This window comes from Amblyomma mixtum, chromosome 1 (assembly GCF_055824585.1).
Source record: "Amblyomma mixtum isolate Tamu chromosome 1, ASM5582458v1, whole genome shotgun sequence".
NCBI classification, from domain to species: Eukaryota; Metazoa; Arthropoda; class Arachnida; order Ixodida; family Ixodidae; genus Amblyomma; species Amblyomma mixtum.
In genome coordinates, this window is record NC_143012.1 from 322,963,239 (window position 1) to 322,982,112 (window position 18,874).

The 18,874-nt window shown below is 44.6% G+C and overlaps 1 protein-coding gene across 1 annotated transcript; it reads right to left on the reverse strand.

The window, feature by feature from the left end:
- Positions 1-907: 907 nt before the first annotated feature.
- On the reverse strand, positions 908-16,588 carry LOC149372735 (alpha-tocopherol transfer protein-like). Its single transcript, XM_089587131.1, has 6 exons — positions 16,415-16,588; positions 12,263-12,426; positions 11,077-11,328; positions 8,187-8,380; positions 3,911-4,021; positions 908-2,085 (listed from the first exon to the last, which is right to left on the reverse strand). Exons 2-6 carry the CDS (start codon positions 12,387-12,389, stop codon positions 1,909-1,911), a joined length of 861 nt encoding a protein of 286 aa, XP_089443257.1. The 5' UTR covers positions 12,390-12,426; positions 16,415-16,588; the 3' UTR covers positions 908-1,908.
- Positions 16,589-18,874: the final 2,286 nt, after the last annotated feature.

An 18,874-nucleotide genomic window follows, 5' to 3' on the forward strand; every position in this document is an offset into this window, starting at 1 on the left:
ACCTGTTTTTAATGTTCACCTATTCACTTGCTCCTTGAGACCATGCTATTATCCTATGACCATCGCTATGCGCGTCTGTAACTTGTTTTTGAGGCCCGAAATTTATTTTTTATCTGGTTTAAATGGTATCGTTACAATTCTTCCTTGTTGTTTCCATCAGGGTATGCTTGTGTTTGCGCGCTTCACACCATGCTTTTATCCTTTCACCATCGCTTTTATTTTTGTTTGCTGTTGTTTTCCATTCTACCGTCTGCAATTTCGCCTCGCGTTTTATTTTTCCCCTTACTCGCATACAGGTGATTGTTACTTTCGAACCTTGTTTTTCTTTTCCTTATGTTCATTGGTTTGAAGCTCTTAGCGAAATGATGTCTGGTTGCCCACGTGTTTTCGATCTGGCCTTCACCAATGATGTCATTTTGTTTCTTTTGTTTTGTTCACCCCAGGAAAGAGAAGGAAAAAATATGATCAGTGTGTACCATCTAATATGAGCACATGTGCAAATTGCCAAAGGTGGTTCCGTTCCTAGGTTCCGCTCTTATATAGCATGTGGCTGCATTAATAAAAGAACAGTTGCAAGTCTGAGCTTGTGGTGTACTTTTCGTTCCTATGTCTACTGCCTTTGTCTTAATAGCGCAGTCCCACCTTTTAATGCGAAGAAACCATCTGCCTGCCCCCTCTCTACCATCAGACGAAACTATTAGTCCAAGAATGCGGATTCCTCTCGCTTGTTTGATATATTCAAACATTAAAAAGCTAATGTCGTTTCCTGTTGTGATTGGTCAGCGGAGTAAAGGAGGAGGCCGCAGACGATGGCACATTATTAAAAACGGATGTTTATTTTAGCTCCATCACATCATAGGAAGGAAGTACGAAAAATACATAGCAATAAAGATTTGCGGAAATTGAAATCAGCTATCCGAACTTCAGGTGCAAAATAAAATATACAGAAAAGTAGCCATAAAATCAAACATATACCCGTATGAAACTTCGAAGACAACAATATATCTATCATTGTAACGCAAAAAGCATAAAAAAAATGGTCGGCATTTCCGGAAATCGCTAAACCTGTGACCGCGGTAGCTGTGATGCATCGTTACGGTATTCCTATCAACCGTTTTATTTCCACAGAACTTCTGTATTGCTAGCAACCACAGAACTTCTGCGCCGTCATCCCCCCACGGGCATCCCATGAGCACACGTGGTTGAATAAGAGCGGCGGCGCCGCTGCTTATCGAGACTAGTCTCTTCTCGGCAGATGGCACCACTGGTTCGCGCAGCTTAAAGCCCCTTGATGTTTTTATCATAGAGGGACTTCAGCGCAGCTCCCTGAGATCGAACTATAGCGCCATTTCTTCCCTGAGGTCGTTCACGAGGCTGCTGCTACTGCATTCACTCGCGCTTTTCATGTTTACTACAAACCGCACGAAATCAATTAATTCCGCCCAGGGGTTTGTATGATCGTTTTATAGTAGTATTTGACTTTCCGATACTGATGATGATATTGGCAGTTACCTGACTTGAAGTCTTGCGTGAGCTATCCAGGCGTAGGTTACTATAAGAAGGAATGGCTCTGCAAAAGAGAGGGACTAGGAACTGACACGTCATCATGGCTTATTCTCGTGTCATATAATGCCAGAATAGCTCACTTCGGATCACATAAGAGCAACCGCGAATTCACGCTTTTTTTTAACTTGTCATCGAAACAATGCTACTCTTCGTTCAAGTGGCTTGGCTGGCTGTTAGCCATGTTGTGCTTTCGGCTCAGCTGAAAACAACGGGACAACAGCCTATTTCTTGGTCTGAACGAAGAGCATGAACCACGAAGTTCGCTCGCTGTCACAGTCGGTGAAGCCGCCTGAAGGAGGCAGTACTTCCCTACTGTTCAGGCATGAGCGGTTCAGTATCTGTTCACTCCATCTGGAAGCCGAAGCGGTTGACGTACTGGAAGTAGTCGCTCTTGTTTTTCACGTCTTCGTGCTGGCCGCGGTAATCGAAGTCTTCGTGCGAGCCTCCATACTCGGCTGGAATGCAATCGGGAGGAAGTAGGCCGTGGAAAGTTCTTGGGTCGTTCTCCAGAAACTGAAACTAAAAAAAAAAAACCGCGCTTTTGTTGATACACAGCCCAAAGCTGCTACTAGGAAATATTATTTCCTCGGCTACAGATAATAACTTTTTAAAATCCGCGAATATAACTCGTTACTGACTGTTGCTCAGGAGTGATTATGAAAGAAAGGAGTGATTTTCCAAGAAAGCAATGTAATACAAGAATGCAACAAAGACTCGCAATAACACCGGGAAGTTTCACTTATACACAGAACAAAAGTAGATTGCGTTACAATTAAATAAAGACAACCGTGTCTAGTTGATGATTTGACGGCATACCGTCTGGTCAGGAGTCATGGTTGATGAAGATCACTGGTCACTGACCATGGTTGACATATTAGGTTAGCCAAGCCGAACAAGATGCGTCGTCTTCCCCACATTCCCCCGGTGGCCGATGTGCTCTTTTTGAAATTCCCATAGACAGTGCGCCAGCTTTTTCTCTATGTAATATTGAGAAACCATGTGGTCTATACACACAAAGCTCGCAGAGTACTGCCACATCACTTATAATGCAATCCCGCACCTCCATCTCCGGAAAAGCTCAAGAATCATCAAGGAAGAAAATCTTTCTGTCGACGAACTTACAAGAAAGCTGACTGAAGCAGGGTGACTGCCTCTTTCAAATGAAATATGCTATCTCTTTTGTTACTTGATCGTACTGGCAGTGCAAGACAACGAAAGATACAAGAAGGCCATCATTTCTTACGTTCAACATGCAATGGAAAATTTGAAAAAACATGGAAAGATGTTTTCAGGTTGACGCCGTCTTCCCGTCGCCACACAAGTTGAATTTTTTGTGCCGTGTCCTAAGGGTTCGCCTTGGCAGGGCAGATCGCCGCAGCACAATTTAGATCCCAGTTTCATGCAGCTAGACTTGATGATTGCGAGTGTGTCTTTATTCCTGAGCTTCTTTTATCAGTAGAAAATGCGTGTGCCTTTATAAGCTAGCTTCTTTTTTCAGTATAAAACTCTACGTAGAGAAAAGCAGTCCTTGATTATTGGCCGGCGACAGCACGTGAAACTGCTGACGGCATCAGTGTACTCCCACCTGTCATACCATTGCCCGAATTGCAAGGAAAAGCTCAGCTCACTGTTTCCCAACAGAAATGTCTAGTTCCGCCACCGCGATTATGCAGCAATGAAAATGATGAAAGTATATTAAGAGACAGTCACATTACGTCATCTATGCATCTATGAGGCTCGTTGATGAAGATGTTTTCTACTTGGATGTGTCTTGGAGCTTTCCAATGGTGTGGGGGTGTTGAACAATGAGTTATATGACAGTAATTTATGAGCTTGGCATGTACCTCTGCGAGCACATTTGAGATAGGGAGACATGCAGCCCTGATGAGCTCAATAAAGGATGCACTATGACGACCAAAAGAACACAGGACGCAATGGTGCGGGTAAAAATATCCCGTCGCCTGAAATATATCAAAGTATGAGAGGACGTGCGTGCTCTATCCGGTGGTAAGCATACCATGTGCCCAGGTAGTGAGGAAGGGCTATAATGAACTTGTTTTCGGAGGACATGCGTCCCCTAAACTTTTGATAGCGATAGTACGTTAGCAATGCTCCCAGTCTCTTGAAAGATCGCATAGCCCGCGGAGTAAAACTTTTTTTTAATACCGTAAGTTCGTGGTAAGAACCTGGTAAGACTCAATCCTGGTAAGAACCAGGATTGAGTCAGCACTCTTGTCCAGCTAATCATGACCGACATGTAACTTCATCCTTAAAATGAAACACAGTGTGGCAAACCAGAAAATGCCTGAAAAAAAACTAGGTATAATTTCGACAATATATTTACCCGTTGTAAAAGTTTGGACTTTAGGAAAGGCTTGAAGGCATTGAACAGAAGTCTGCATATCGGAGGATGATTGATCACGTAGACGGCTTTGAGGCGAACCGGATAGCAGTCCTGCCAAATAAAACACGAAGACAAAAATTATGCACCGAGATAAAGGAAAAGTAAATGCAGCCGTGCGTAGTAGGGTAGGCTTCACTTTTTAGAATAATGTGCTGGAGTGTGCGTATCGCGACGAAAGTTTTTATAGAGGAGGTCTATCTCTTAAATAGTTAATGTGGGTTCCATCGTAATTGCAGCACTCCGTTAACTTCTATCACAGGCAATCAACCCCAACGCACTGTCCTGCCGTTCCTCATAAATAGCACACAACGCTTCATTGTTCGAAGAGCGCGCTTTATTCCTCTTTGCTGGCCACACGTAATACTTGAAAACATTATGGGACTGTAGTTGTCTCTAGTAAATATGGGCGGCTCGAATTATGGACAATTTTTCCGAGGTCCAAACTTTGTCAATACATTTTCGTCTCGTTAATATGAAAACTCGTTGTCCGGACAGTGAACAGGGTGAAAGTACTGAGAGCCAATTTGGACTCGTGTATTTGCCTCATTAATAAGGGAAGCGATGAAAACAAGCCTCGACTCCTCCAGCCAGATATTTATCTTTGATTTTTCCTGTATTTTATGTCTAGAACGCCAACGAAAGACAGTTCGAAAGGCTCGGTGCCTGCATAATAGCCTATTTTTCTGTTGTGGCTTCGCGCTCTACATTGCCGAGGTGTAGAAGTGGAGGCGCACCACCGTCTGTCGTGTTACATCAATGGGTGTGAAGAGAACGCTCTTTGCAGCTTGCGCCACGGTGACAGCCCATTATTATGCATATGTGATAGCGGTCCATGGGATCTGAGAAATCGAAGCAGGAGACAAGCCATCGCTCCGTGAAGCGCCACCATGCGTCTCATGGGCCACTAGGAACCCCGTACTGCATCAAATTATTTTAATTAAAGATATCTACTAGGATAATGGTATGGTACATAAGATTTAACGTCCTACGGCGACATGGGCTATGAGGAACGGTGTAGTGAGGGGCTCCGGATTAGCTGCGACCACCTGCGGTTCTTGAACGTGCGCTCGCTTCGCACAACTCTGCAGCCGCAGCCGAAATTGAACTCCCATCCTCGGGCCCAGCAATCGAGCGCCCTGTCCACTAAGGTACCACAACGTGGCTAGGATAATGATCTTGAAGCTCGCAAAAATTTCTCTCATTTCCACCTCACCGACGGCCAGTATGCTGACGACAGTATGCACGGAAGGAAAGCTTAATCATAAATTGTTTTGTAGTGATTTTTCTCTCTTTTTCTCCACGGTTGCTATTACCGACAACTTGCTTTAAGGACCGTTTTATAGACATATGACCTGTTCAATTAAAATTTCTTGCAAAAAATTCATTGGTTATCTCGGGTCCGTTACTTGAGATGAAGTTAATTTATTGTGTAAAAAAAGAAAGTGCATCTGAAAGCGTTAAACGAATGTAGTAGTAGTAGTAGTATGTTTATTTGGCCATATTATATACAATATGCCCTCGAGGTGAGGCTAAAGGAGGTAGACCAAGCATGCCTCCTGACAAGGCCTGCACCCCGATCACACATCATGGAAACGGGGGCCGAATGGACAAAAGATAAAAAACAATGAGCAAACATGATAACAATAGAAAATAGTTAATGATAGGCAATAATAAATATCAATTAACAATAAACAAAACATTTCATAATATGCACATTCAAAAAAAAGCAGAACACAAACACACACTCAAAAAAAAAAAACTAAGTATACAGAATTAGCTAAATTTAACCGAGGGGGAAAAGAATCGTCAGTTTTTTCTTGAATACAGACACACTATAACTTTCTAAAGCAATCTGAATAATAGACTGGTAGGCATTACACGATGTTATAATTTGATAATCGGTTGTTTGTTTACCATAATTTGTTCTGGGTCTTGCACTAGATAGGGTAACGGAACGTAGACCATACGCAACGTTTCTTGAATTATAAGTATTAAAAAAAGAGCTAAAGTCATGCTTGACTTTATAAAAAATGTGAAGAGCCAAACTAAAATTGTATGAATGAAAGAAATTGCGAACATGAAATGTTTCGAAAGGATTTGCTTCAACAGATGAACTTGAACTTAATAAACGTAGAGCTCTTTTCTGGAGCGAAAGCAATTTGTATGAATCAGTTTTGTTGCATGTACCCCAAACTAGGTTGCAATACACCAGGTGAGAATGAACAAGATCAAAATATAACTGTTTTTTAACTTGTAGTGGGAGGAGATGTCTAACACGATAAATGACATAAACAGATCTGGCCATTTTTAGTCTAATGTAGTTTATATGATCAGTCCAACCCAAATCGCTACGAAAAAACACACCAAGGAATATGCATCATCTTAAAAGCAGCTACACGGAAACAACTAGCACTGCTTAATATTAACCCTCTTGTCATTGCATGGGTTAAAGATTTTCTCTTTTCCAGGTCTCAATTTACAACTGTCAATAACCACAATTCGTCTTTCAGCCAAGTACACTCTGGCGTCCCACAAGGAAGTGTGCTTGGCCCCTTACTTTTCCTAATATTTATCAACGATTTACCGGATTCCATTTCTTCCCATATCAGACTTTTTGCTGATGATTGTGTAATTTATCGCAAAATTTATTCTAACACCGATTGCCAATCCCTTCAATCTGACCTGGATTCAGTAACAGCATGGTGCTCAACCTGGCTTATGCAACTTAATCATTCAAAAACTAAATTGATGTCTTTTACTAACCGAATGTCTCGAATTCAAACAGCATACTCCTTAAATAATACCTCACTCGAGCTAGTCACCACGTATAAGTACTTAGGACTTCACCTTCATTCAGACTTAGCATGGAACCACCATATTAACCTTATGCTTGCATCTGCTAATCGGTCATTAGGTCTCCTAAAACATAACCTAAAGCATGCTCCTCCTCACCTCCGTGCTCATGCCTATACCACTCTAATTCGACCTAAAATTGAATATGCCTCGGCTATTTGGGACCCTTACCAATCTTACCTAATAAATAACATTGAATCATTGCAGAACCGCGCCGTCCGTTTTATTTACTCCGATTATTCACGTAACACCAGCGTCACAGCCTTAAAGAAACGCGCAGGTCTCCAGGATTTATGTCTCCGCCGTAAAATTGCACGACTGTCACTTTTTCATAAACTTTATCATCATCCATCACTTCATAACGACTTTTTTTCTTTGCCTACTTCGATTTTTGACCGCCGCGATCATCCTTTTAAAGTTAGACGTTTCACGTGCAGAACATTTATCTATGCGCATTCATTCTTACCACGCACAATATCTGACTGGAACACTCTGCCTTCACATATCGCAACCACCACTGATCCTGATAAATATTTTAAACTTATATCTTCAATAACTACTGCTTAACTCTTCGCATACATTGTTATTTTATTTGTTCATGGCTTCCTTTTTTGCAGGGTTTGTGACTAAAAAGATTCATTGTATTAGTGTTCTGTTTGTATAATTTTAATAATGCAGTAATCTTCGTTCTTTGCCGCGCTGCCATTCTTTTGATTCTTTTGCTTACTTATATGTCATGCAAAGTGTCTTATTCGTGCTTTGGTTGATTCTTTTGCTTACTTATTTCATCCAGTGTGTCTTATTTGTGCTTTTGTTGTTTGTTTTATATTTGTGGTTTTTCTTTTATTCTGTTCAATTGCCTGTGCCCCCCCCCCCCCCTATGTAATACCCTCTCGAGGGCCTTTAGGGGTATTCTGTATAAAAAAAAAAAAAATTCTCAGGCTGCGGGTATCAGCGAACATACCAGGGCCGAAGAGAGTAAGCTGCGACCAGCGAGAAAAAAGCAATTCTGGAACCACCCCATATTCAAAAGCTTGTGCAGTGAGAGACAGAATAAGCAGAGAGTAAGGAGGCCTGAAAGTTGAGCGGGCATGTGTGCGGTTGGCTGCCACTGGAGGAAAATACAAAGAGCCGAAAAGATGAAGAGGAGGGACAACAGAGCACACAAAAAAGTAAACACGCAAGAGGTTCCATCGTACACTAACGCAAGCGCTGCCAAAAGCAGCTCCAAAAGCAGCGCCAAAAGAGGGCAGGTACCCAGATTTGGTGGGTACGTCTCCACAGTACTGCAATGCCTGTTATAAATTTTAACTGGCACTCTAGAAAATGTCCCTGGACATTTTCCAGAAGTGCGCTCTCTTACCTGCACAAGGTGGGCCACCTTCTTGAGGATAAAAGGTGTCAGGTGGGCAAGGTGGTATATGTTGAGGCCTTTCAGATCGTACACTGCCACGACGCCCCGAATCTGCGTCTCTTCGTCCAGCAATAACCATTCACTTGTGATCAAAACCGCACGGACCAGGTCGGTGACCGAACAGATGCCCGTGTTCCACGCTCCTTAAGGGGAAAAAGGAAACAACTGCGTCATCATCATGCTGGTCGTCATCATCATCATCATCATGACCAACAGGTAGAACAGGTAGAATACGTCGACTGCAGTACAAAGTCTTTTCCAGCTTATGATCAGTTATGCCTACGCACAGTGGTGAGCAGCCTTGTCTACAGCGCTCGGGCGGTGCACTTCCTTGCAAACAAATCCAGATTTTGTGGCAGCCTCTAGGGTCCAGCTGCAACGCTTGCACGGAAGTAGCGCCAGATAGCCTCGTAAACAAAGCAGGCACGAAAACTTTGCCCTGTAATGAGGGGCTGCTCTCTAATTTCGGTTTTTGTTACCAAGTGCGCACTGCTCAAGCGCTCTAGACAAGGCTGCTCACCACTGTACTTAGAAAAGACAAAAGACGAGGTCCTGTTTGGCGGCAGGGAAGGGAAAAAAAATATGATTCAAGAAAACAGATGCGAAGCAGTGTAGCGAGCCACGACAGCAGTAATGCGCATAGTATTCTCAAGAACCCATTAGTTCAGAAGGTGGATTAGTTCAGGAGACAGTCACCCTAAGCATGCACGCTAACAGTGCATGGACAGCTGTCCTGGGCGATCACCATCGCTAATGTGTAGATGGTAAGAGGTAAGATTTCATTCACTTGGACGCGACAGGGGTAAAATGATTCATTCTGATTTAACTCAGATTCCGCAGGCAACCGCGGCGTACTGGGCGCGCTGATGCTTGCCTCTGACTCCATGCTAATATGCACATAAATTATTGAAAATAAACGCGTTTCAAATACATAGAGTAATCCGTTTAGTAGAAGCTTCAAAGTCGGTTTCTGTTCTTTCTCTTTTTACCTCGGTAAGTAGTTTCTCTCCCGCTAGTGTTCGCTACGGCCTGCTACATCAGGGCTCGTGGGTAGCAAGCAATGTAAATCGCCCCCTTCAGGCGATACACGAGAGCTCCGCCATAGTTCTAACGCTACAGACGCGAGCGTCGAACAAGCTCAGCAAAAACTTCTCAGCGCCTGACAACCAGCTGTACTTTATTTTATTGTTGTTCTATAGAAGGGACACTATCGGCAAATATTACTTGTCCTGTGCTGATGGAGTACCTCGGTCTAATCACAAAAAGATCACTTACACCAAAAGCGGAGCTTTTAAACGCTAGAAAAGACCCAGGAACCAAATACAGGAAATGCAGGCGCGCGTCGGCCCCAATTTTTGGGCAAGGACTCCAGAAGCTACGCTACACCGCCATTAACTTCTAAACAGTGGTAACCGGTCTTTTTCGATAACCGCATCACGAGTTTGAATCGACCGGCGAGAATATTTTTAAATCCAATATTCTCGGCGAAAAGGCGTCCTTTACTGCTCCAAAAGCGTCAACATAGTCAGAGAGAGCCCGAGAATCATTTGTCATTGAAAACAATAACGGAGTTCTCCTCAGAGTCCCATTAATGTTAGGGTAAAGTGCGCTTCGCACTCTTTCTTGACGCTTTGTTCATCTAAATTCTGGACAAAGTACCGAGGCTGAGCCTATACGCCCTTAATGCCAACTATGCCAGAGTGCCACAAGTAGCACAGCGCAGTCAAATACCTCGAAAAGGTTTGATGACAATGTCAATGGTACGGCGACCTGCCTAGCTGAGCAAGCTATTCCGCTGCTATTCATATTTTCTGGCCCATTTTTGTGCTAACACAAACTGGATTTTATATCATTTTAATTTATTTTGGGGCTATCTTGGCTGCATTCATGGAACCGGTTTTAATAAGAGTATTTTTTTATCACTCCGAAGTCAGCAACAAGCAGAGAAAGTAAAACTTTCATTTATTACGCCTTCGGTCTGATATTACAAGGCTAAAAACAAAGATATTGCAAAGCAATCTCAGATGGTTCCTCAGAATCCTATTGGATTAAATGGTGAGATTCTCGTTCGTTCTGCAAAACTAAAAGTTCACTTAAAAGATGACAACATGCTTCAGAAGCGATTGCTAGCTCAGGCTAACATGAGATCTTGAATTTAGATATCTGCTCAGTACGACTGGTGGTTAGCAGCTGCCACCTACGAAGTTGGCAGCTGTGAGTTGCCCACTCGTAAAGCGTTCCGGAAAGCCTGAAACTTTTGGATTCAGAAATAGGTAAGCGGGCTGGCACTATCACTTCAGGCTGCCATGCGCTTATATTAAGCATGACATTAATACATGGCCCAAGGCGAGGAAGACTCAAGAAGCCACCGAGAGAACATAGGGCAAAGAGCACGCGCCACCAAGAAACTTCGTTCACATACTCGTCCTTCGTATTATTCGTCACGGCTTATTTCACTTCCCTTAATATCCCTTAGCCAAAGCAAGCAGTACATCCCTGAGTTTGAATTCACTTACTTCTCTTGCACATCTGTACGGCAAAAGCAAGTCTCACCTATTGACCAAATGTTTAGGGGAATCCCCCAAGGTGGAGTAGATTTCCAATAAGGGAGTAATTACTCATTGACGTGCACCCGAGCGCAGCCATACGGTCCCGGTTAGCTCAATTGGTAGAGTGACTGCTCCGGTGAAGCGGTTGTCCCGGGTTCGAATCCCGGACCAGGACGAATTTTTCTTTAACTGCGAGGTTTCTGAGAAATCTGTATAGCTTTCCTTTGTAGCCGTATGGCTGCGCTCGGGTGGATGTCAATGAGTAATTACTCCCTTATTATAAGTCTCACCTAGTTTCAGCATGCCAACAGCCCTTCCTTGGCGGTCTCTCTGCTTGGAGATCATGACGAGATGATTGTCGAGAACGGCAGTTTTGTAGCTTGCATTGGACGGTGAGAGATTCTCGAATAATTCAGGGGAGTTTTGCCTCACCCTGAAGTACTTTTGGATGGTTTTGAAGGCCAACTGCACGTTGTACTTCCGGGTGCGAAGAAATTTAACCAGGAACTTCTCGTCTGTCGGCCAGTCCAAAGAACTGTTTTCTGCAAATCACGTACAAAGGGCGGTTAGATGTGCACAGAACATGACTTAAAGCAACTGCTCTCCAGGATATGCAGGGCGATCAAACGGTGGCTTTCCTCCAAGCATCCGTAACCACTTTCCGAACTATTCAGCTCAGAGCCTCATTGAGACTAAGGAGATAAGAAATAAACCTTCGCAGCTCTTCAGATCAGAAACTTGGCGGCGGAAGACTTGTTCTTCGTATTATGCGCAGCGCCTAATCAAACGCTAAAAGAAGTATTACATTCCACAGCCGAACCGCAGCCGAAATTAACACGACGGTTTACATATGGGTATGTATCCCTACCTCTCATTTTTGTACATGACCCCACCCGCTGTATATGCGCGTGTTTGTGCAGAAGGGGGGGGGGGGGGGGGGATGGTGATCAATTTAAAAATGAAATGTACAAGCAATACTGCAAACGAATATTTGTCTACTGCTTTATGTTCTGCGTCAAATGTGCGTGAGCCAGTTACACTTCTCGAACGTGACCGTCCCACAACCACCTATTCCAATGTAATCCCTAAATCCCATCAGTACATCTGCTAGATTTCTACCACCCTCGAATTCGGCGTGCTTCCTGTGGTGTCCATGGCGTCGCTTGTCAGTCAACCAGTGATATGTTACATGCATTGCGTATGTCGTCCAAATATAAGTGACATTTTGGGACTTTATCTGAAATGGACCCGAATGACACAGCTACATTTCATATTCTCCACTGCGATCGCGTATGCTATCTGCGCCTCTTCTCAATAAATGGATGCACGATCGGTGTGCAGCCTTCGTCTTAAGCAGAAGCAGAAGCAAAGCGCACCTTAATTTATTGAGGTCATTCACCTTTTCGCCTGAGGAAACTTGCATAGTTCGTAGGGCATAGGTCAAGTAGCGTATTAGAACTTACTGCAGTAACTCACCTTTGATAAGCTGCCGCAACTCCGACAGACATCTCTCCTTGGTTTCCACCGTCTCTCCGAGTTCCGTTCGCGCCACATGTTCCAAATCTGGCAACGCTGTACCCATAACCTCCTCCGAGCTCGTCATGGTGAGTATCGGTCGCGGTGCGTTGTACGAGTGACCCCTGTGGGAAGCAACAGTAGCGAACGCAAAAGAGAGAATTAGTAAGCAAGCGAAAGCAACAACGTGACGGAAATGTAGATACCATTTTCAAGAGGCCGTTTGGTGCCTATCACCGTTCTCTGTTCTCGCTTAGATTTGTTTAGTTATTGTTGCTATGCCGTTAGCTGGCGCAACCGGCCTATCTCTGGAGTTCCCCCTCTTTCCATCTACATGTTTGCCCTCGCTCCCATTCTGGGTCACTGACACCCCGACAGCGGACGCAACTTCGAGCACAGAACAAGAAGCGGCTCTCGAAATCCGATATTAATTTCCGCTCTGAAACTTCAAGCTTGGCTGTCGCGACAAGAAGGGGTATCCATGCGCCGCTTTTGTTGATCAGATGGAGCGCGCAAGGCGAATGCTATAAGGAGAATAAATAAGAGTAAACATATATATCACCTCATTCGTAAGGCTGTTTAGGCCTGTTTCTGACCTTGGTTAAGCAGCTCGTGATGCAGCTCATGAAGCAGATTTTTGTTCTTATCCTTGCATTCATTTCTGTAGAGAAATAACTGCTAAATAAAGTATAAATAAAGTCTAAAAAATAAATAACAAGTAAACATGCAAGGCGATTACATCTCTATACAGCGACAAAGAACAATTTCAAACTATCAGAGGTTGGTTTTGACGAATTGACCGACGAATAGTGGAGGTAATAATGGAGCAATAGACGCGGAATACATTCGTTGTAATATTGAGATCCAGGTTCTCAGTTTGATCTGTGGCCCTGAAACTGTATCAGCCAGGGACGTCTTTCTGGAAGGATCGGTTACGAGTTTGTATGATGACAAAAAAAAAAGTTGAATATAAGTTAAACGCAAAAATGAAAATATATGCAAATAATACTGGAACAGTCGCAACGCCGATTCTGTGTAAGTGCGAAAGACAGAGAGCGATGTTCCATCATCAGTTATCCTGTAAATCAAAGATTTTAAAACTGTGCTCACAAATAAATCTGCCAGGTATGTACAGAGGGCAAAACGCATGTCTAGAGCACGCTCTGAGCGTGTTTCGGGCGTAACACGCGATAACTAGCCATAAGATTTGGTTAAAAATGGTCTGGATGTAAACATAGGCTGTTAAACTCGTAGAATTTCATCGTCATTTTTTGCTTTCTTGGTCGCAGCGGCTTTGGGAGCTCCGGAACACACAGTTTGGTTGTTCTAGGCATGCGTTTTGCCCTCTGTACAGATACTAACACACTGCCTGCTGCTCGTCAGAAGACTAAGGGGAATTCCACTTATGAAACAGCCGCCGCGGTGGCTCAGTGGCTATGGTGCTCGGCTGCTGGCCCGAAAGACGCGGGTTCGATCCCGGCCGCGGCGGCTGAATTTCTTTGGAGGAGAAATTCGAGGCCCGTGTACTGTGCGATGTCAGTGCACGTTAGAGAACGCCAGGTGGTCGAAATTTCCGGAGCCCTCCGATACGGCGTCTCTCATAGCCTTAGTCGCTTTGGGACGTTAAACCCCATAAACCAAAACAAACTTATGAAACAGGGATCCACAAAAAAAATGTTTCGAACACGTCTCGGTACAGGAAGTCGCGAAGGATAGTGTTCCTAAATTTTTGTCGACGTACTGTTTCCTCTCATCAGCTACACACCTGTTTATTAGAGTTCAATATTCAAAGTGGTGTGTTAAGTATTTCTGTCGCATTTCAAAGCTACTAGCCGAGGCTTAATCGACCGGTTCTACTACAGCACAGCAGTGGGATAGCTCATGCATGAGAAGTGCCTGCACAGCTAGATTTCTGCCGTTCTTGTAAGTTAGCTGAATGGGCACCTCTGACCCCCGAAACCCGAATCCTCCAATGACAGTGCCCGCCGCGCTTCTTATGTAGATAATAACCAACACCCAGCTAACTCGGCATGCAGCCTATCACAGCGCACCGAATCCAGGTGTTCAGAACGTGAGGATTACCCGCCGCGGTGGCACAGTGGTAAGGCGCTAGTCTGCCGAGCCGGAGTACCCGGGTTCGAACCCGACCGCGGCGGCCGCGTTTCGATGGAGGCGAAACGCAAGAGGCGCCCGTGTGCTGTGTGATGTCAGTGCACGTTAAAGATCCCCAGGTGGTCGAAATTAATCGGGAGGCCTCCACTACGGCACCTCTTTCTCTCTTTCTTCTTTCACTCCCACCTTCCATTACGGCGCGGTTCAGGTGTCCACCGAGATATGCGAGACCGATACTGCGCCATTTCCTTTCCTCCAAAACCAATTACAAAAAAAACGTGAGGACCTGATCACTGACACAGAGTACAACGCAACCAGTGGCATGGATGGCGCTGCCGGAGCCTGCCGTCTTCAAGGTGAATTTGCACGTGATGACGAATAGAGGGCCAGTCACATTGGAAAACAGCCTGAACGGCATGAGCGCAGCGTGGGACAGCGATGCCTCTCCTCTGCCCTCATTGCTCAAGATTCAGAGAACGAGGTTACACGTCTTGGTGGTGTTGCCGCTGGGAGGTACTTGCGAAAGCCGGATCTGGCATCAGTATGCAACGCCATTTAAATTCAACGGTAACCAACGTATAATGTGTCAGCTTAGAAGGTCATTCGCTGTATACTGGTCTATTAAAGAAATATCCCTTTACCATATGTTTGTACATATTTCCCTCCATGTAGCCGCACGTTTAGCTGTACAATATTCACTAATATGCTGTGAAGAAATACGTCCGATCAAAGCTAATACAGCTCAACATGACTGTTTTGGCTCTATTTGGTGAGTTTTACCCAACAAAGAAGCATTGAATTTTAAATTTGGAAGGAACATAAAGGAAGCGTTCAACAGACAACAAAAGTAACATATTCACATAAAGCTCCGCAGATTTATTTTTTTCTTGTTAAAAGCCTCGCGGGCACTAATGGCTTGACCAGAAGGTTCATTCATTCATTCATTCATTCATTCATTCATTCATTCATTCATTCATTCATTCATTCATTCATTCATTCATTCATTCATTCATTTCCAAATACTGTTAGCCCTTCCGGGCTGTTGTATGGTCGGGAGACTACATTCAATCAATACAACACAGTTCCAACTCTTTTTTTTAATGTTTCTAGGGAACTACTTTTATCATCCTGAACATGCAGTGCTGGCAGACGAGGGACAAAGGAGAGACGACAAACACAGGGCGCTGATGTCCAGCAACACACCAACTTGCCCAGCAACACACCCTGCTCTAGTTTTATCAAACTTGCCGATCAAGCTTATTCCGTTCTATAATTGTTTTAGGCAGAAAAGAAAATTTATAAGGCACAACTCTTGTCACTTACGACACAACTGCAAAGGGATGATTTGTACGAGATTAAAGTCTTCTAGGTGGCCGGGAATCCATGCTGGACCAAGACCTTAATTATTGCGATAGAGCTGGTAAAGATACTTAGCCCTGGCAATTTTTCTACGCATTGCAACTGCTGGTAAGTGTGCTCTTGAAAAAAGCTCTCTTACGGACTGCGTTCTTTGGTAAGAGGGTTGGGTTGAGGTTTGCGGATACTGCCTACTAAAAGGAGCCAACCTAACCTTCAGTTTAACAGTTTGCTTTAAAAGCTTGTAACAACTACATGGAAAGCTCTCTGCTTAGTGTGACTTCCATTCACAATCGAATTCAGGTGCTACGGCGCTCTGGGAAGTAGAAACGAGATTCCCCGCAGCATTAAGTTTTCATGTCACGAAACTTTAGCACTCGGTGTGCGGCTTCCTAGCATCTTCCTCTTCAGAAATACCTGTTCGAAGCAACTGTCAACAGAACAATAGCCAAAGCCTCTTCTACCACTATTCCACGATAGCTTAGTGAAGTATTAGCGGATCGACTAATTTGTGATGTAACTGGTTTTTGCGTGCACTGGAACAATTCACAGTTAAATACCTACGCCTATCAGCAATAATCCTGCAAAACGCGTCTACCAGAGGCCGCTGGTTCCCGGCAGAAATTGGTAAAACGTTGTACATACGTTTCCAGTCAGCGTCCGTAACCTCTGCTGGCGTGTGTGTCCCGTTCTTTTCGTTATGGTGCACCAGCTATGGACTTCGATGACACAAGAGAAACAAAACGCGTGAGAGTCTGTAGAACTGCTCGAACGAGACTCGATGCAGGAGCGATGAGTGACGCGGCTTCGATTCCAGATGCGCCGGAGCTGATGGCTACAAAGGACCTTTTCGTGAGTGAGAGGGAGAAAAATTGAGCAATTATTTCCTTCTCATTAAGCTTAAAGTTTTCCTCCACACGCGCAAGTGCTGACGTGTGGGGTTTTTGTTTTGAGTCGAGACGAACGCGGCGTGCAATTGCTCCGAGGTCGTCCTTGCTTAGCAATTTACCGCCTTATAAATTTTACCGCCTAAAGCGCCTCATTCTCCAGCGCTGCCTTTGTGGGGGGGGGGGGGGGGGGGGGTGCTCGAACTGCTGCACATGCTCCCACGTTGGCCATATCGCATACTTTTTCCGTTTTTTTTTTCTTTTCGTCTCTTTAATCCATTCGGCACAGGTTCATTATCGTCGGTCAAGGCCGACTGCTCCCCTTACTCGCCTGAGGCGCCACCGCGCAGGCTTCTATAGGCATTTGTTTACAACGGATACGGACGGAAGCTGGGCCTCTATTGAATGAACTTGTTTACAACGGAGGTAGGCTTACACTTCAATCCCTTCCAGTGCTTGTAAGGGGACAGCGGGTTTGTTAGACGCTTGGACGTTAACACAAACTTTGGAGGCGAAACTAGCGCTTACGAATGGAAGCTCGGCACATTTTAGTAGAAGGGCAGAAAACAGTTTAGCCCACAAGATCAACATAGCGATTGTAGAGCAAAAAGCAGTGGCCGCATATCCTCTTCATATTTTTTTCTAAGTTGATGACAGTAATTACAGTGCGTACTGCAATGAAACAAACTTACACAAATCAAATCTCCAGCCTTTTTAAGACGATGATTCTCAGAGCCGAGAAAATATCCTCTTTAAACATCCATGCTTCCGCACTTGGAGAAGTGCTGAGGCTAATTTTGCGTCTCATTTCGAGGAAATGCTTCGTTAAATAAATTGTGCTGACAAAGTATGATGATATGCCATGACGGTGCCGCACTCTATTCTCTAAACGCTTTATCCCCTTGTTTGTAGATGCTTCACTGTTATTTGCGTTCCTTCAACGCACGAAGTGCATCGTACAAGAAAGCGATTGAGATTCCTGAGCGGCTGTGCGGTAACTCGGAGGCAATGTCCTTGCGCTGCTGTGCTTGGTACGGCATGATACGCTGTGGTTTGGAGGATTTAACGTCCTGAAGCTGCCCATGAGATATGAGAGACACCGCAGCGGAGGGCTCCGGACTAATTTCAACCACCTTACACTGAAACCGAGCACCAGGAGGCGTTCTTGCGTCATGACTCAATTTAAATGCGGCCGCCGCGGCCTTCGGCTAAACAACTCAACACCATAGCCATTACCCACAATACCGGACCACTGTTGAGCCGCAGGCTCATCACGAGTTCGTAGCTGTAGATGGCATCAGGCTGCCACACCCATCCGCAAAGACGCAAAAACGCTGACTACCGGGATTTGATTGGCCTCTGAAGAACTCAAGGTGGCCGAAGTCATTCTGCAGCCCTCCATTGCGGTGGTGCGCTCAAAACATGCGTTTAAAAAGAGAAAAAAAAGAACATTATTTTTGCTTCGCATGGATTGCGCTTGGTCGGACTTCTTGTAATGTGCCCACAACTGTGTCCCCCCGAACGCAATTATATATTGCCAGCTTTCTCTTCCCATATCTTTGCGTTGCATTGCTTCCTTCATTATAATGTTGCTCCTGCATCGATATCCCTCTTTCGTATTGCTAAATGAAAATTAGTCTTCTCAGAAGCGTTCATTTCAGCCGGTAGCTAGCGTACGCGCTGTTCCATTCACACGTGCAGTCTGCAGTTCTACGCTGCCGTTGGTGACAAGCAAACAAGCCTAACGCGCCGGTTTTTTTTTTGTTTTTTTTGCCCGTAAGTGCAGAATGAGAGCCGAAATTGTAATAAGACAGGAAGTCAGCAGTTACATGCGAAGTAAAAGAAAGAGTCAGGACTAAGACGGAACTTAACTGCGCTGACAGCAAAGTGATACGAACGCTGGCTCACCTTCCTTCACACTGTAGGAAACGATGTGTTCCGCGCAGTGCGGCGCAATGTCCAAGAGAGACTGCAGAGAGGCTTCGAGTGTACTGATGGTAATCGTTTGACGCCTTCGACTCAAGGTCTGCTGCGATGGATGTGTGGTTCGAGTATTCCTGGTTGTCCTCGTAGTAGCTCGAGTATCCTTTACCTTTTTTTCATTCAGTTCATTCTCTTCTATAGTCTGTTTCCCATCGGCCGATAGATTCAGATAAAACCTGTCTACAGGCAAGCCTTGAGAATGCTTCACGGGAAAGTGAGCTCCGTCGTTTGAAGG